Source organism: Sebastes umbrosus, chromosome 12 (assembly GCF_015220745.1).
Source record: "Sebastes umbrosus isolate fSebUmb1 chromosome 12, fSebUmb1.pri, whole genome shotgun sequence".
NCBI classification, from domain to species: Eukaryota; Metazoa; Chordata; class Actinopteri; order Perciformes; family Sebastidae; genus Sebastes; species Sebastes umbrosus.
The window spans coordinates 9,164,169-9,183,201 of NC_051280.1; the positions used below are offsets into that span (position 1 = coordinate 9,164,169).

The 19,033-nt window shown below is 37.2% G+C and overlaps 2 protein-coding genes across 5 annotated transcripts in view; both read left to right on the forward strand.

Annotated features, from left to right (window-relative positions):
* Positions 1 to 1,137: 1,137 nt before the first annotated feature.
* ndufv2 (NADH:ubiquinone oxidoreductase core subunit V2) lies at positions 1,138 to 12,124 on the forward strand. Its single transcript, XM_037786589.1, has 8 exons — positions 1,138 to 1,296; positions 3,310 to 3,372; positions 5,107 to 5,169; positions 6,624 to 6,740; positions 6,885 to 7,053; positions 9,191 to 9,300; positions 11,726 to 11,802; positions 11,926 to 12,124. Exons 1-8 carry the CDS (start codon positions 1,255 to 1,257, stop codon positions 12,017 to 12,019), a joined length of 735 nt encoding a protein of 244 aa, XP_037642517.1. The 5' UTR covers positions 1,138 to 1,254; the 3' UTR covers positions 12,020 to 12,124.
* A 4,018-nt stretch (positions 12,125 to 16,142) lies between these two features.
* The window catches only part of ankrd12 (ankyrin repeat domain 12), a 47,934-nt gene continuing 45,043 nt past the window's right edge, over positions 16,143 to 19,033 (forward strand). For 3 of the 4 annotated variants that reach the window (XM_037786572.1, XM_037786574.1, XM_037786575.1), the window contains exon 1: positions 16,143 to 16,357. The gene's annotated coding sequence lies outside the window, so the exon portion shown is untranslated. The remainder of the gene's footprint in view (positions 16,358 to 19,033) is intronic. The other variant, XM_037786576.1, reaches the window with a different exon arrangement.

Sequence of the window (19,033 nt, forward strand, 5' to 3'; positions counted from 1 at the left end):
GATCGCATTATTTTTCCAAGCAAGGAGGTGGAGGAGCAGCAGCAGGAGGAGGAGGAGGAAGTGTGCAGCAGCAGCAGGATGAATGCAGGCGTGAGGAGGTTTGATTTGACAGGGAGGGTGATGGGTGCTCTGATGAAAGAGAGAAAGAGGAAACAGCATTTTTTTCCTAACAGCCAGTAAACAAAATCCCTGATCCTCGAGGCTTTGTCTCTATAAATGCTCTTGGAATAGTAGCTGGAGTATTTTATAGGTCCATATTTGCTAATGCTGTAAGAGTTATTTAGGCCATATCAAATTATAACCCTTGCTTAGCTTTTATTCTCTGACTTACATATGTTATCATTACCATGTTTAATACCTTTTGCACATTATATTTTATTAAAAAAAATGAATGACAGAAATTGGACAATTTAATTTGACTGAAAAAACAATGATCAAATGACAAAAGAATAGCGAATATGCTTCTTTTTTTTATACCTATTACAAATTAAATTAAATTGCTTGCAATCTTAAAAATATATTTTTATTTTACGCAATTTTGTCCACTGAATAAGGCCTATCTATATTATCCTTGTTTGTCAATTAGCATCTCGCTTTTATGTCTTACAATTTGGCTTTTATCCTTGCTTTACTAAGAAGCGCTTTACAGTATTGTTTTTAAAAGTGTTAAATACAAATTATCATTTCAATGATTATTACATGTCATTATTATAAGATATAATTTTGATGAATTTTTGATATATTTACTGTATTGTTATTTTTTTATTGTATATATCTTGTCCTAATTGTTTGTTATCACTATTATGTAGTCATATTATTTCTTTATATTAAATCTTGTCTCTAGGTGGAGGCTTCAGATAAACCCAGTGGGTTTTTTGCCTCTTCCTGCACTGTATATTATTCATTTATTTTTTGTTATGTTGTATAGTCTTAAATTGTGCAAAATAAAAAAAATAACATGTAATTCAAAATATGTGCTCTTTTATGCTTTGTAATATTTGTCCAGTAAACGCTGGTAAACCTGCAACGTGAACCACCATTCATTCAGGTTACATAACAAATGTCCAAATGGCTGTTGGCATTGCTTTGTTTTTCATCTCAAATTTCAATCTGGGATCGATTCAGTTGCGCCGCGACTGACGTCTGACGTAAGCGTCTCACGTCAGACCCGCTCAGTCGAGCGTGAGAACGCTTGTGTTGATTGTCTCGTCCATTTGGTAACAGACCGGCAGCTAACCTCCATCCAGCCACAAGATGTTTCTGTCTGCTGCTATTCGCTCTGCAGTATCGCAGACGGTATGTTTGTGATCATCTTTATGGTTCTGGGTAAAATGTTAAATGCTCTTTACGATAATTTGGAGACAAAATGCTGTGACTCCTCACAAGGGCAAACCGTGCAGGCCGCTCAGCTAGCGTTAGCATGTGAGCTAACTTAGATAACTGCTTTTACACGTTTCCAAGGTGATCTCTGGACAAATACAGCAATATGAAGAGAAGTAGCTCTGGACATGATCAATTAGGCTACCTTTTACAATTGGCTTTATTATTAGTAGTATTATTATTATATATCTCTTTGATTTTAGATGTAACATCAAAGTCTAGCTTAGATGTGTGTCCTGATGCTGTTAACTAGTTGTACAACATGCTAGTATCAATACCAGTCACTGCTGGTATATCAGACTTCTCTCCACGCTGTGTGGTTTCTGGGGACTTGGAGGTTGGTTTGATTAAACATTTACAAGATGATATTAAGAAAGATAGTTAATAAACCAGCAATAGCCATATATTCTTTTATTCAATTAAATTCATCTTTATTGACAGACACTAAGTCCAAAACATACAACACAAACAACAACAACACATACATTTAAATAGAAACTGCCACTTTTTTTTTATAAAAGACAGTTATACTAGTGTTTCCACAGGGATGACTGGTTTCGTATAACACTAAAACAAGGATTTGACAGTAGCATGATAATGGCGTTATGAGAATCATTTAGCCGACATATACATTTATACATCAGGTTTCTCAACAGCCTGGAAAGTGTTGACACTTGCATTATAGAACAGCTCGCTTGCACTACACCACCTGGGTTTCTTAAGTAATAAGAAACGAATCTTTATGATTATCTCATTTTATTTAATACTTTTATATATATTATGAGTGCCACATAAAGATGCAAATTAGTACATCAAGGATGTATTCAACTATTACTATTTATGACCTGTATTTCTACCCCTGAAATGTGTGAATGCCAATGGAAACAGACACATTTGTGTAATTGTGGGGGATCATTTATTTAGACATATACCTTTACAACTTAGTGCTCAAGCTATGTTTATGTAAGGGTATCCCCATGTTGTGATAGTTCAAGCTTCTTACAGTTAAAGCAGCAGTGGGTAGAAATGGAGCAAATATGATTAAAAAAAAGTTATTTTTATAAAATGGTCACTATATCCTGACAGTAGTGCACGAGACAGGTAATATGAAAATGATAATGTGCCTCTGTGTCCTCCGGTGCTCCTAACGGCATCTGCACAATTTCACAGACCGGAGGATAACAACCAGTCAGAGCTGATCTGGAGTCTGCTGTCCAGCTGCCGTCTATGAGATCCACAAGTCAATCACTCGCGAACTTCGACCAAACGGTCAAACTATGCAGCGCTGATCAAATATGAATCAATATTCTGTTACTGTAATGCCTATTTCTCTCCTCAAACGTTTTCAGAAACATCTTGTAGTGTACTGTAGCTTTAAAATGAAAAAGTTTGTGACCCGGCCAGCAGCCATGTTGAGATCTGCTGAGGAAATACCAAGGACCGCCCCCCAGCTGGAGCACAGCCAATAGGAACGCTCTCTCTGAAATGACTTGTGATTGCTCAAAGTCTCCCGTCAGGGGTCAGATATTTTTTAAAGCCTGAAAACAGAGCCATGAGGAGGTGCAGAAGTTTAGTTATCTCTCAGAACACTTGAATTACAATATGCTGAAAGGTTATTATGGAATTTTTGCCCAGTGATGCCAAAAACGTGTTGCCTACTGAAGCTTTAAAGAGTTATATATAATGACATGAACTAGCTCTTCTCTAGCTTTAAAAAGTACGGAATTACGGAAAATTAAGGATTTGACACACTGTCTCTGTGGTAGACAATGACAACGTCACAAGTTTGTATAACTTTTCCATTTTCCAGTCCTTTCAGATAGTCTGAAGCGAAACATACCCGCCAGAAGTCTCTCTCTTGGGAAGTTGAAATATGAATTCACATACTACCAGGTATTTAATCTGTCTTCTTTCTCTCTTTATTTGCAGGCCAGGCAGGTCAGGAGTCTGCATCGGTCTGCTGCACGCGCTGGAGCTGGTGGCATCTATGTGGTGAGTTACAGTTTCTTTGCCAAAGTCAAGAGATGTGCAGAAGAAGTTGGACACAGAGGGCGGTGTTGTCAGGCTTAATTGTTCAATGCCTGTTGAACACCTCACAATTAGCTTTCAGTGTTGAACTGGACATAGTGCGTCGCAATGAATCAGCAGCTTAATAGAGAATTATCGGAATAATTGTCATGTTGTCAATGTGCTTCAGCCAGAGTCTGTGAGATAAATGGTCATAAAGTTTGGTTAATGGGGGGATTTTCAATTCTGTCAGGCAGATTTCATTCTAGCTCTTATATCAGGGACTTCTTTTACATGGAAAAGCAGGGAATGCACTGAGCTACCAGGGAGAACTGAAATCAACACTGAAGGACCGCTGATATAGACTTAAAACATTCAGAATAATATGCAGTATTATGATCTAGATCTGTTAATTGTCCTTATTGCTGACCTCTGTGGCCTTGTTATCAGTGTGGTTAGCCCAGTTGTTTTAGAGACCATGCACATAACCTTTGTATTATATGAAAGCACCAGGCCATTATTTCTTTATTTTTGTGACGTTAAGGATTGGGTTATATTTATATACAATATTTAATCTAAATGATTTACAAGTTTTAAATGGGTAAACAAAACAGATGTGGGACTCGAATCCCACGAAACAGGATTAAACAACAGGAGTAAATCAGAATCATCTTTTTCTCCTTCAATCTGTGTTCCTATTTGATAGTCTGAGGTCTTAACTTGTTCATCTAACTTAATTATTCTTTATGAGATAGGTGTTTTACCAGATTACCAACAGAAACACATTTTTCAAAACCACAAACCTAAGTCAGTTGAGTTTCTTAAACTTCATTAACCTATTATTTACAGGTGGTCATATTATTTGTATTTGCTTCTAAATTAATTAGGCAATAAAACTAATGTATAAATGTGATTAATGCATGACTCAGAAATATATTTGTGCTCCATTTTTGCTGAAATAATCCCAAAGGTATCAGTTTTCCAAACAGTCTAAATTTATCCTTCAGATTGCCTTCAGAGCCTATTAGAGCCAAGCTGTGCAACAAAAACATCCCACGTGATAAAGTCATGTAATGGAAACATGCCATGGTTTCATTGCCCCCTTGATAGTAAGGATGTTTTTGATTTGTGATTGGAGGAAAATCGGTTTGGCTGACTTGTCTTTAAACCTCCTCCTCTTTAATCGGGAATGTTGTTTTTTTTGACAATTTTAACTTCAAACACCATTACATTTCAAGTTGTTCTTTTTCTTAATTACACAAAGGATATTTGCCGCTCACAAGGGGGCAGTGTGTGCAGCACCTGAAATAATTGTTATCTGTGTTGAGTCTTTTCAACGGCCTGATAGCAGCACCTGTTCTGCCCTGTGGGCTTACAGTAAATGATATTCATATTTTAGCAGATATTATCATATACTGCACATACGCCTGTTACTCACTTAAAGGTCGGTTGTTGAGTTAAAATCCATCCGTAATATTGATTGATTGATATGATATATATATATATATATAAATATAAATAATATATGCACGGCCTCACCAGGAGGCATCATATTTTGTACAATATTTGTCAAAAGGATAGCAACTTCACATTTTTTAAAAAGGATTCAAATATATTTTTGGCTGATAAATGTTATTCATATATGACTACAGATAATTAATATATCATTGGTGAAAACAATATTAACTGTCCTTTAACACTGTGGTCTTTCTGTTTTAGCATAGAGATACTCCTGACAACAACGCAGATATTCCTTTTGAATTCACTGAGGAGAACATAAAGGTAAGGTTGACATCTGTGACGTCCGATATCTGATAATTCCCCACCTGTATTGGCCAGTTCTGATAGGAGTCTATTAGAGATGCACCGATACCGATATCAGGCCGATACTCACTCAAATAGCTGGAACTGTTATTGGTGACAATTGGACCGATCTATTCAATTGAGTTCTATTTTTATATACTATACACGTTATATACTGGAGTTTTAATTCCTGTTTAAGTTTCGAACAATTTGTTGCTGCATTAAAATAGTTTACACTTGAGTTGTAATTCCTGTTAATTTTAAGATGTTTTACCAAGTTGCTGGTGTATGATTTATTATTATTATAATAAAAATAAATAACAATTCAGTTAAAATATATATTTCTGTATTTATTTGTTACATTTTGTATTGCAAAGTTAGAAAAGCAATGTTAGAAAAGCAATTTTTAAGTCCAGCCTGATGTTGCCTTACACATGAAAGAATGATCCCAGTGACTTCCACACAGTGAGGCGTACAGCTGATTAATTTTAACACTGGTATCGGATCCGTACTCTGTATCGGCCGATACGCAAAGCCCAGGTATCGGTATCGGTATCAGGACTGAAAAAGTCAGATCGGTGCATCCCTAGAGTCTATTTAAGTCTTTAATACAAATTTTCAGACATGCCTATCTTTAGTTTTTTATGATCATGACAATGTTATTCTGTTACGAAGTATTTTATAGAATTGTTTAGATGTCTCACCCCCCTTTCAAGGCAGCCTCTATTTCACTAGTTTCAGACAGATAATTTATTTTATCCTTGTTTTAAATCTTTTTTTTTTTTCTAAAAAGCTGAAATGTGATACAGGGGTTTGCTATCCATATTTTGTTAAAAAGGTATTTACTAGGGCTGACCTGAATGCTTCAAAGGTTCGATCATTGCCATGGTAATCAACCTCCAAATCAGTATTCAAATGCTTTGTTTTTTTGTTATTTTATAATATACATGTAAGTATTTAATGATAATGTATAAATCCCAAAATAGCCCATGAAATAAGGAACAATCCAACAACACTGTTCATATTCAACATTAATTATTATTAGTTACTCTCAGATGGACATCGCTGTTCGTTGTGTGTAGAGGTGCGTGTGTGTACAGTAGTGTGGCAGCGCCGCTGTCTCGAGCACTGAAACGAGGGAGATGAGACAGACAGACAGACCAAAAAACAGTATTTGGGACAGCCCTAGTATTTGCCACTGTAATAGACAGCGAAACATGAGTACCTGGTCACTATCACCAAGATAAAACAAGAATTATTTGGTTACATTCATCTTCACATTACAGTGGATCTCTTCTAAATATCTGTGCAGGTAATGATTTTGTATGAAAACCGTTTGATAGTTTAAATTGGTCTAATTGTTAAATACAGAAGATGAATGCAACTATTTTTATTCTGCCCATTCATGGTAAAATGTGTATTTTCCCCTGTAGAGGATTGAGGCGATCATTTCAATGTACCCCACTGGACACAAGCAAGCCGCCACCATCCCAGTGTTGGATTTAGCCCAGAGGCAACATGGATGGCTCCCCATCTCCGCCATGAACAAGGTACAGTGATTCATCTGCAATTTGTTTTACAGCTGCGTGTTGCCAATTGGAATCCGTTGGACAACATTTTTACGAAAAGTAATACCATGTCTTGTGTGTCATGCAAGGGAACCTCATTGAATGTTTGTCATTGTTTTCATTCAGGTCGCTGAGGTGCTGGAAGTCGCTCCGATGAGAGTGTATGAAGTAGCGACATTCTACACAATGTTTCTGCGTCAGCCCGTGGGAAAATACTTCATTCAGATCTGTACGACAACACCCTGCATGCTCTGCAACTCAGACAGCATCCTGGAGGCCATCCAAACCAAACTGGGTAAGAGAGACATTTTCCATTTTACGGTGGGACACCAATGAAGAGATGAAAACGCAGACGAAAACAATCATCACAATTTTTTTTATTGTGTGTATTTGGGATAAACAGAGGTTGGGAACAAACATGTAAATATACAGTTGTCTCTGCAATTCAAACAACAGTGAGCTGTAGCAGCAAACAAGAAGACATACAATACTGATGTCAAGCCAGACGACTGCTAACCTACTTCAGTCTGTGCGGCATTTAATAGAGCACCATCATATTTCTTTGTTCAATCAAAAGAATGAGTCTATAATTTGTGTTATAATTCTCCTTACAGCCAGCGCTTAAAGTGGAAAAATTAAGTGCCAGTACTGCTCTTATTCACATGCTGGCTCGTGTATCAGCCGGTAACAGCAATCTCTGGCGACTTCTTCCTATTTATTTATTATTTCTTTAAACATGTTATACTGTGTGAGTCATAATCAGCTGTGGTTTTATTGCAATATTATTATACTTGGACCATGCATCTTCTATAATAGGCCTATAATACTCCAATAATATTCCAACTGGAACATTATAGGGTTATGGTGGAGTGTTTAGTGTTAATAGTTAAAGTGCTTTCTTGTGTTATTTGTAGCCTGTAGTTGGGCATCATTCAGGTTTTAGGAGCAGTGTCCCAGTCAGGATGCTCCTACATATTATGCAGCAGGATAAAGAGATTCATTCTCAATTTCTAGATTGAATAAAAGATACTAGAAGATATTGGGTTTTAGGGGTCCTCCCCCAAGAACATTGAAAGGTTTTTTACTTAAAACTATGCAATTTTACATCAATTTGGACCATTATTATTCCTAGTTAAATTATTATTTTATTATTTAAAATTCTGGAAGTGTTTGCCCTGTAAAATAATCTATAAATCAAAAGTGCAGATTCAGAAAACTTTTAAATAATTAGTAATTAATAGTTTCATTAATTATATTTGTTCATAAATTTAAAAAGGTTATGACGAATATTTCACTAATTATTTTACACAAAGGACGAGAACATTGTATCGATACATTACAGCACCCTCGTTCTCACCCCCCTCCCCCGAGCCGCGCGTCAGCTCATCCTGTTACGCCCTGAACAGACTGCACAGCGTGTTTGCAGCTGCATGATTCACGTGTCGGGTGATCAGACCAGCTGCGTTTCTGCTGCTGCAGCTGCTGTTTACCTTTTATAATGGCCATTTCATTTCATTATAAATGTCATTTCCATTTATTTTAGACAGAGAAAGGTTAAGAAACGTGTGGTAATTTGAAAATAATAATAATAATCCACAATTAAAACCCCGTACTTTATTCATTCATGGAGCTCTGCAAGTCACTGCATGTTCTAGAACATTGTCCTGCAAATATTACAGAATAACAGCCTTGTGTTAACAAATGAAAGAATTCTGTCCACAGAAAAAACGCTTGAGGGTTTTTATTTTTAAATGAAAGCAAGAAGTGTTGACTTAAAAATAAATCTTTACTTTTTTCATGTCCGTAAAATTTTCTACAGATGTCTAGACATTAACACTGTAGTAATCTTGCTGGTATGGTGTCAATATACAGTCAATAGATCACTTTCACTGTCTGTCGCGCGCTTACAAAATATTTACACAATGAGATTTTTGATAAATAATCATCAGTAATGTGGATATACAGTAATGACTAAGTGTAAAAGACAAATAACAGCTAGAACAGTCCGGTAAGTTCAGAAAATTGCATCCCTACTGTAGCCTTTAAAACCAGGAAAAGACAACACATTTGCCACAAAACGATATTACGATATCCAAAATCTAAGACGATATCTAGTCTCATATCACAACATTGATATAATATCGATATATTGCCCAGCCCTATGCTGCTGCACCATTATGAATCGCGATTATGAATCTCCCTGAGAAACTGATATGGAGAGGGCAGAGAAGAGCCAGTTCACAAGAAAAAGTCACTGTACGCCAAGGAGTAAAATGTAGAGGTGCCAGCCCACTTTGAGCACTGCTTACAGCTGTGTAATGTCAGGTAGCACTGCTTGAGTTAAACATATTTGTTCTTTCGGTAAGATAATCTGCAGCTTGTCAGGGGAGATTAGCTAAATATAAAGCATGTCTTTATTTGTTTTTCCACAGGTATCAAGGTTGGAGAGACGACTCCAGACAAGATGTTCACGCTAATAGAAGTGGAATGCCTGGGTGCCTGTGTGAATGCCCCAATGGTCCAGATCAATGACAACTATTATGTGAGTGTTTGACTACTCTGTGCAGATGACTTCCTTACAGAACATTATAACTAAATTAACAGAATTGGGTTAAAGCCTGAAATGAGTTTTGAAAAGAATGTCTGCAGAGAAAAACATCTCTCAGCCACATTTCACGAGTGCTACCTTCTTTTCTTTGGAAGCCGATTCAGGTGTGGTGCAATCTCCACTTGTAAAGGCCTTTACACACCGGGAGTTTGATGAATAAACGACAAGAAAATGAAAATATTTTGCATCAAAACTATTCATACCAGCAGCGATGATAATTTGCGACAGTTGCAACACTTTTTCAATAAAAGGTTTGAATAGATTTGCGCAGGCAGACGACCAACTACCGGGATTCCTATTGACCTAGAGCAGCGTCTGGCAGTCTGTCTTAGGTAAATTGTTGTATAGCCTACAAGCCACTGTAAGCTATTTTATTGAGTTCCCTTTAAGCGAAATTTTCTGAGTGAATTCTGGGAAAAAAATTAGTTCGGAAAAATATATTGTCGGGTGAAATAATTGCACGAAAATAAACGCCCCTGGTATGTAAAGGCCTTAAGGCTCAAAACAAATAAATGGGAAAATGGAAAACATTGCAGAAAATAATCTTAAATGAATAATAATATGGCTGGAATAACAACTTTGTCTTGTGCATGACCTCAGTTTGGAAAAAGATGAACCTTATGAGTCAGATGTGATATGAAAAGCGTGCTCTTTGGATTTGTGGTTGAACATTATGTGAAACTATTTCTGCACTCAATTGCCATGGGAAGTTTAGTTATTGCAAGCTGAGCACAACTGAACGACCCAATTAAAATAAATGCGACTGAGAGAGGACGAATTTTCTGTAACACCTAAAATTGCTGAGGTGTGATCATTAGAGGCAGAACAGACACAATGTGTTAACACCAAGAGCAAGGTGGTACTGAGTTTAGCATTTTATGTGAATAATTAACACGCAGTCTTTGATTATTAATTAATTCTGTCATCAATTGCATGCATTTAGTTTTATTCAAGGTGGTACAGTTTTTAAACAAGCACGTGTGTCAGGTTGTTGCACAGATACGCCTGTTAAACATCAGACATTTACATTGAAAAGCAAACAGACAGCCTATCTGTTTGCTTTTCAATGTAAATGTCTGATTCAGTCTTTATGCACCTTAACACAGTAAATAATGCAGTTACTGAGCCCTTTTTGGTGTCGTTAATAAGAACACAACATGTGTGATTTTGGTTGGGTGTAAAAACAATCTATCATAACCAGCCCTGCTTTGGTTAGCTGGGTTAATAAACTAATTCAAGTCATTCAGTTATTCAGCTATTCTTTATGCCGAATTCACATCAGAGCAGTGGCGAAGTGCGGCCTGCGGCGAACTGCCATGCAATGTCTATGAAAAGCTGCAGCAGCCGCTCCCAAGCTCAGCGAGCTGTGGCCGTTAAACTCTGTGGCAAATAAAAGTTTAACTTTTAGTGAAGTGTGGCCAGAGAAGACCCGCAACCAATCAGTAAAAAGATCCTGTGACTCCTGTGACATGTTGACCTTTGTTACAAAAGAATTTCTTCCCACCTGAAACACATGAATACGCCTCCCGGTCGCAGAAAAAACGAATTATTGCGGTGAGCCTCATTTTGCCGCTGCCTGGTGTGAATTTGCCGTTACCACTGACTTTAGGAAAACCATAACGTTATCTTATGAAATGGATTTGAGCCGACAGTTTCATTATCTTTTGTAGCACATAAACATTTAGACATTCTGACTATTACTATATCTGATTCAGTTTTGGAAGCAAAAAGCATCAGAGGGCAGAACTATTCTGCATGTCCTTTTACGCCCGACAACAGTTATTTTGAAATTTGATTATGTAGGAAATCTGATGAATTTGACTGACTGTGTAAAACCTGCTTTAAGATGATATCTAATAAATTATTGCTTTTTTAGAATTAGCTATAATCCCTATAAACTCCTTGGCAATATTTCAAAAGTAGTATTTCAAGTATTGCCTCCTAACCTTCCCCACTCTCTCCATTAGGAGTGAATTTAATAGGAGTAAGAAGGTGCTCATACAGGTTGAAGGATGTGAAAAACTGTTAAGACCTTAATTATCCAGCACGAGACAACTAGCAACGAAAAGCCGTAGGCTTATAGTTCTTGTAGAAGATGATTACATTGCACTGGGGACATGGTAAAATCGAGTACATGTATGTAAAGTAAAAAAAAAAGTATTTTTAGTGTGCATTATTCTTTATGTTATAAAGAAGACTTTAATCTATAATTCAAGCTATTTCTTATAAATATTTGACTCACTTTAAAGAAAATATGAGGAAGTCATTCATGGGGACGGAAATGTTTCTGCATAACAGGAATGACCCAGCACTTTTTTTTGCTTTCTTCTCATTTATCCTGCTTTCTTCCTGTTTCCAGGAGGACCTCTTACCGAAGGACATTGAGGACATTATTGATGAACTTAAAGCAGGCAGAGTCCCACCACCCGGGCCCAGGTACATACAACTTCATCATGAATTAATTATTACATTTTTCTGGTTGGTCAATGAAATTTGTTTCAAACATTATATTTGCACTGACTGCACGTTAAGACATATTTTCTTTTCCTTTTTCTACAGGAACGGCCGTTTCTCCTGTGAGCCTGCAGGTGGACTGACTTCTCTGACAGAGCCTCCTACAGGACCAGGCTTTGGTGTAAGAGCGGACCTGTAGACATTTTTGGCCACCATCTGCTTTTATCAAAGGCAACTTGTCCCTGAAGCTGATAATATGCTTAACTCAAACACGTTGTGTAAATAAATTGTTCATATACCTGTGCTCTAAGTGTCGTGGTGTCACTTACAGGATTCCAACAATGACAAGGTAATATAACTGAATTAATGGTACAGATTATAGATTTATACTGTGACAACAACTGCAGCTCTATTAGGCACACTTGACAATAGAGCTTGAAATATAAATACATAAGACTGAAACTAGGTCTCTTATAGGTATTTTCTGGTATCATAAATAATATGGTATTTTCCTGAATTAATATTCTGCCATGTCTTTTCCTGGTCTATTATTGCAGTTTAGTGATGCCATTTTCTGCACTGGACTGTTGTAGCTGACAAAAATGATCTACATCTAAAATACTGTACTGTATAGTGTTAGAGAAAAATATTATTCTATTTACATTTACCACATGATGCTGTGCTGTAAAAGAAAATAAGCTTATGTTGCAGTTTCAATTGCCAATGCTACTTTAGTGACAGCTTTCTCTGACAAGCTTATAAAGGGTTTCACTTGACTATCAATCATACAGTATAATACATACGAATGCATTTTGAAGACTTGTGCATTCATCATGAGCCATTGTGGCACATAAAGTGTTTACAAACTGGTCCATTCCACAAAAACTGAAATCAAACTTGGTCACAAAAAGGAAGACAAACAAATAGATATTTCTAGTCAGAATTCCTAATATGATGTCAAAGATTGCATCAAGTAAATTTATCACATATTAGCTTGACTGAATTCATATTACAGATAGGCTTTCTGCAATTCATTTAAGCCTACCAATGCCATTTTTGACTATCATCCTAGTTTAAAATATCCCTAAATCAGAACTAAATTGGAGGTAGGCTATCTTGAATTTGTGTTTCAGCTAGTCTTGACTTAAATGAAGATATCTACAATTCACATTCTCAAAACTATAAAATGCGGTTATTAATACAACTTAATGGCAAAAGTACCTTAAGACTCTCTTACTAATCAGAATGTAAATGGGTGTTTCTGCAACTACGGGCATTTTTAAAGTCCCAGCTATGAAATTTGGGATTTTTATTAAAATGTGCAGTGCAATGCTTGATAAATATAGATTTAGATTAGTTATATAAATGTCTAAAAAAATATTATAGAAATTAAAAAAAGGAAAATGTATAAAATGAACGTTATTGTAATATTGCAGTAAGGACATTTAGTAAGAACGAGTGATGAAAACCATTTAATAAAATGACCGATTAAAATCTTAACCACTATATGTAATTTTGTGTTCCTGTGTTTGTGTATTCTCAGATGGTTCAAAATTTGAATTCATAGAGGTTGATTTTTTTTAATTTGGGAGAGTCAAAAGTGACCGTTAAACACCCAATTACTGGTATCTTAAATTTTCATTTCATTTCAAAATTTATTTCGAACATGTAGAATACCTTATTGAGCCATACATAAACTCTAATTACATTTTCCTAAATTTGTCAAACTATAATTATTTATAATTATTCTAACTATAATTATTACCTTTAATCTGTGTCACACAGAAATATAAATTAATTACTGTTATAATTATCCTTATCAAAATATAAATTTGTTATCAATCCAGAATTCATTACTTATAATACAACTTAATCACAATACCAATTCATTACATACATATTTATCTTAATCATACTGACTATTTGTTATCTTTTCTTATATACGCAAATTATTATTTATAATATACAATTTATAATTTATAAATGAGCACTTTGACAAGTCAAACTCTTAGTTATATTCATGTTGAATTAATATTTTGACTTATTCATGAATTCCAGATATCTTTTGAAATTAAGCTATTATAATGATAAACTATAATTATTACCTTTAATCTGTGTCACACAGAAATATAAATGAATTACTGATATCATTATCCTTATCAAAATATACATTTATCATCAATCCAGAATACCAATTAATTACTTATAATATAACTATAATCACAATACCAATTACTTACATATTTAACTTAATCATATTGACTATTTGTTATCTTTTTCTTATATAAGCAAATTATTATTTATAATTTATCATTTATAAATGAGCACTTTGACAAGTCAAACTCTTAGTTATAGTCATGTTGAATTAATATTTTGACTTATCCATGAATTCCAGATATCTTTTGAAATGAATGTATTATAATGATAACCCCCTTCTTCAACACACAGCCCCATGCCTACAACGTCTCCTGTCATTTCCATCCCGCCCCGGTGGCGTGTTTTCCGGTGTCTAGCCGGTCCCGGTGCCGGTGCCCCTCCCCCACCCTGGTGCTTCCTCTCTCAGGCTCTGCAACATATTATATGATGCACCATGACGCATGCGCGCAACACATACAGCATGATGCAAATGTCACTGCGCAACCAATTCAAACCTGGCTAATACAATGAGTTGGCGGGCTAAAAACGGGGCGAATATAATCAGTTAATGTAATGAAATTGACAGCAACATATTCAGCCATGCTCACAATAAAAGACAGGAACATCCATTCACACTGTGCCGTGATCTCTTCGAGAAAGTTCCCACTAACCGCAACACACACAGCAGCGGAAAAGATGACGTCAAGTGCCCATTACTGCTCTTCTCCCTCTCTCTAGTCGCTAAAAAAACATCAATTATACGTTATACACGCCACAAGCCGACAACATGTGAAAGCGCAGAGAATGTTCTTAACGTTAAAGGTGCGGATTTACTCACAGCATCGACAAAAACAAAGAGTTTAAATGGTTTTCCACACATACCCATATATACAGTCTATCCAGCAGACTAGTGATGTGTCGGTCAAGAACGAGCCGGTTCATTGAGCCGGCTCTTTTAAGTGAACGATAATGGTACGTGTCCACAGGCTTCGTCATTTCCACGCTCCCCATTCATTGTCTATGTAAGCAGCCGCGCAATGCATTCTGGTAGTGTGGCGGCGCGATTTGAGAAACAGAGCGTCACGACGCCCGCTTCTTATTTTCATAAAGTTGGGGGGCTAGTCTACTTTATATAAATCACGAGCGTCCGACGCGACTCGCCGCGACTCGCCGCGACTCGCCGCCTCTCGAAACTCCCGAGAATCTTTCAAAATAAAAGTTGTCGATCGAAAATAAAGACAGATTTAGCAACTGCATGGCTTATTTCTCGTCTCAAAACTATTTTCGTGAAATAAGAGAAGAAAGTTTCCAAACGAGCCTCCATACTGTTTCCGGTTTGAAAGCTGGGAGCAGCAGGCCACAGAGGGAAAGCGTCCGTCCAATCAGGAGCCTAGTGCCTTGTTTCTAGTAACAGCCCACCAAGCGTCCAATGCTGGGAAGCGGCGCGTCCACTCGCGATAAAAAACGCCCATGTGGACACGTACCATGAATGTTGTGTTAATGACGTCTGTGCGACCAATCAGGTGATGAACAGACAAGGATCAAACCATCAAGCAGGGAGGGGCGGGGGTGCTTGGCGTGCTGACAGTCTACAAGTACAGAGCAGGAGGGAGAGGAGGAGAGAAAGAGAGAGGAGTGCGGCGCGCTAATATCAGATAAGATGAGTGACAGTCGGAAACGAAGCAGCATGTAAAATTACGATATTCTGGAAATTATATGGTGAATAATTTAAGTGATATATGTTCACACATACTAATCATAGGTCAAAACAGCGCTATATTTTGCTGAATTATAAAAGGCAGGAGTGGTAAAATGAAGAGCCGTAAATGGACTTGCATTTATATAGGGCTTTTCTAGTCTTCGGACCACTCAAAGCGCTTTACACTACATGTCAGCATTCACACACACTGATGACAGTGGCTGCTAAGGTGCCAGCTTTGCCCATCAGGATGTAATCTAAATACTCACACAACGACATGTGACCCGGAGCAGCCGGGGTTCGAACCGCCTTCCGATTGGTGGACAACCTGCTCTACCCTCTGAGCCACAGCCGGCTCTTCTGAGCTGAGCCAAATGAACTGGCTCACTAAAAAGAGCCGTAATTCCCATCACTAGAGCAGACGGAGACCTTATAAGCTCGGTGGAGGCTCAGCAGGTCACATGACTCCTCTCTCGACCAATCAGAGCGCCGCTTGCATGTTTTGCTGGGCTCTTCTCTCGGAGGGAGCAACGGGCGACGAACGGCTGCGATGTTTTCAAACCCCAGCGATGAACGTCACACAGCCGTAGGCTACGGTTATAACGTCCAGCGTTTAGGAAATAACTCTTTATATTGCGCAATATTCACATATAGCACAACCTTGAATGAGTCCGTGGGGATACGTGAGACCCAGTTTTAAAGGTAAGGTTTGTTTGACTGCCTCGGATCGTAAAGGGAGTAAAAAAACCTAGTTAACGTTACTTAGCTACAGCTAGCTAAGCTAAGCTAACGCTTAGCTAACGTGAAGTAAACTGCGTGTGAATGTTGTGTGTGTGTGTCTGCGTGGGTTTGGTATAGTTGTATGCCACGTGTGTTATTACAACACATTAAGTACTTCGCTAACTGGAATTTCACTGCGTTTAATAACCTTGTTGAAGCGAGAGGACTGTTGAAAGCCGAGAGGAAAATGTCGGAGCTGGGTTAGTTAGCCAGCCAGCCAGAGAGGAGGCTGTGTGTCAGGCTGGAGACGAGCTGTGCTAGCTAGCTAGATGAAGCGCTGAGCTGGGGAGGGGGGATCGTTGTGAGGGCAGTGAAGGAAGGGGGCTGCAGTGGGCTTTTGTCTCAGGCTGTGCTGTGCTCTCCTGTTAAATATTGCCATTAAAACATGGAATATTATCTATGTTGGCCACAGAGTGCAGCACATTGTGCTTGTGCAACACATTTCAGCACATAACGTTATGTTTACTAACCAAGTTGGAACATTTAAGCGCTCAATAACATACTGTACTGGGTGTGCATTGAAGGCAAACACGACAGTATCGTGAGGTGGGTGGTGTTTGTGTCTGCAATGATCTAAAACTAACGCCACCGTTTATTTACACAGTAGTTTTGGATAATGACTATTATAAATCTAGTGTACATATATATAGTTATGTATTGCTAGTTCGCACTAGGAACTAGCATAGCTTTGCGCCTTCTCAGCCAATAGCTCTGACATCTTGGGGGTGTGTTGCCTGATACAAAAGCTGGCTGTTTTTTAGATGGCTGTCCGTGCAGCGACCGCTCTGAAGCAACAAAACGTCGACCTTAAATTAAAAACAACCTAGAGACAGCGTTTATACACACTTTAAATGATAGTTGTAAACCTCCTATACACCACAAGCAGTATTAGACCGTGGTAAGATTGCCAGTATTTTATTAATTTCATGCATATATATTCGTGTACTATTAATATTGAGAGGGGAGGGTACTATTTTTGCTATGGTGTTATAATACATTTGACATAAATACGAATATATGAACAATATAATAACAAATTGTAGATAATTTGGCCAGTAAAAACACTTTATCAACATAGGATGCTAAATACATACACTTGTCAAATGTCTTTGTAAGACAAAGGCAGAGACGGCCTAAAAATGTACGACAATGCTGGTATTGCCAGGAATAGGAAGGCAGGGGTTACTATTTATAATGTTTTCTTCCCCCAAAAAATGTACAAAAATAAATTACGACTGTCAATCGATTTAAATATTTAATCGCATGATTGTCCATGATTAATGGCAAATTAATTGCACATTTGTTATCTGTTCAAAATTTACCTTAAAGGGAGATTTGCCAAGTATTTAATACTTGTATCCATGGGAGTGGGCTATATGCTTGCTTCATGCAAATGTATGTATATATTTATTATTGTAAATCAATTAACAAGACAAAACAATGATAAATATTGTCCAGAAACCCTCACAGGTACTGCATTCAGCATAAAAAATATGCTCAAATCATAACATGGCAAACTCAGGCCCAACAGGCAAGAACAGCTGTCAGTGAGCTGACTAGGCCTGCTACAACCTCCGAAAGATCGATTGTGTTAATGCACTTAAGAAATTAGTGGCATTAAAACAAATTTGCGGTAAAGAGTTTTTATCGCGTTAACTTTGACAGCCCTAAAACAAATATTTTGTTATCTCAACATTACACGGTTTGTTCCTTTTGTGATCACAAGAGAACATTTGTTTTTCTGATGTCAAGCACTATTTGTGATCACAAAATGATTACGCTCAAGAAGAAAAGGCTTATGTCAACAGTACATCTGAAAACATGCCAAGATCGTGGAAGGATTATTTCATTAACTCAATGATCGCAAGAGAACAAGTTAGTTACGTTGACATAAAAAATATTTGCTTATAACCACAAAAAAGGCAACAATAAAAAAATCTTAACCTGTACCCATGTAAAATTTGCATTTTTTCAGTCACTAAAGGCATTATTAGTCACAGGGGGTATTTGAATACAACAGAACTTCCACATAATTTCAAAAGAAAATTGCCAATTGGCTTCAAAATCATCAAAGCCCACTAATAATTGGCCATTTGCTATTGTTAAAGTCACCCCATGTATTGTGTGATGATTGGGTGGTTGCATCAGTCTGTTTTATTGTTTAATTAGTCACCATGTATTCTCACAGAGTTTTGCATAAGCTTGTTTTAAAAAGCTGTATGACAGGGTTGTCAAACAAAGTACCATGGAAGAGTTTAGCAGGTTTTCATTTCAGCTAAAACTAGAAGCTACACATAGTCATTTCACTCGTTATCATACCTTAAACCAGGGAGGAGGAACTAATCGATACTGTGGTGATGTACTTAGAGTTGAATGACAACCGGTGTACTTTCAGTCTTCCATGACACATCATTCAAGTTTTGGCATCAATAATCTAAAGCACAAGACTTACTACCTGTCAGATTTAGTCCTTGATGACCAGGAAAGGTCAATCACAGGTGCTGTAATTACAATGTGTTTTAGAAATAATCTGGTTAATTTGATATGTATGTATTGTTTCTGAAACTCAAACCACAATTAAGATATTTGAGGAGACCA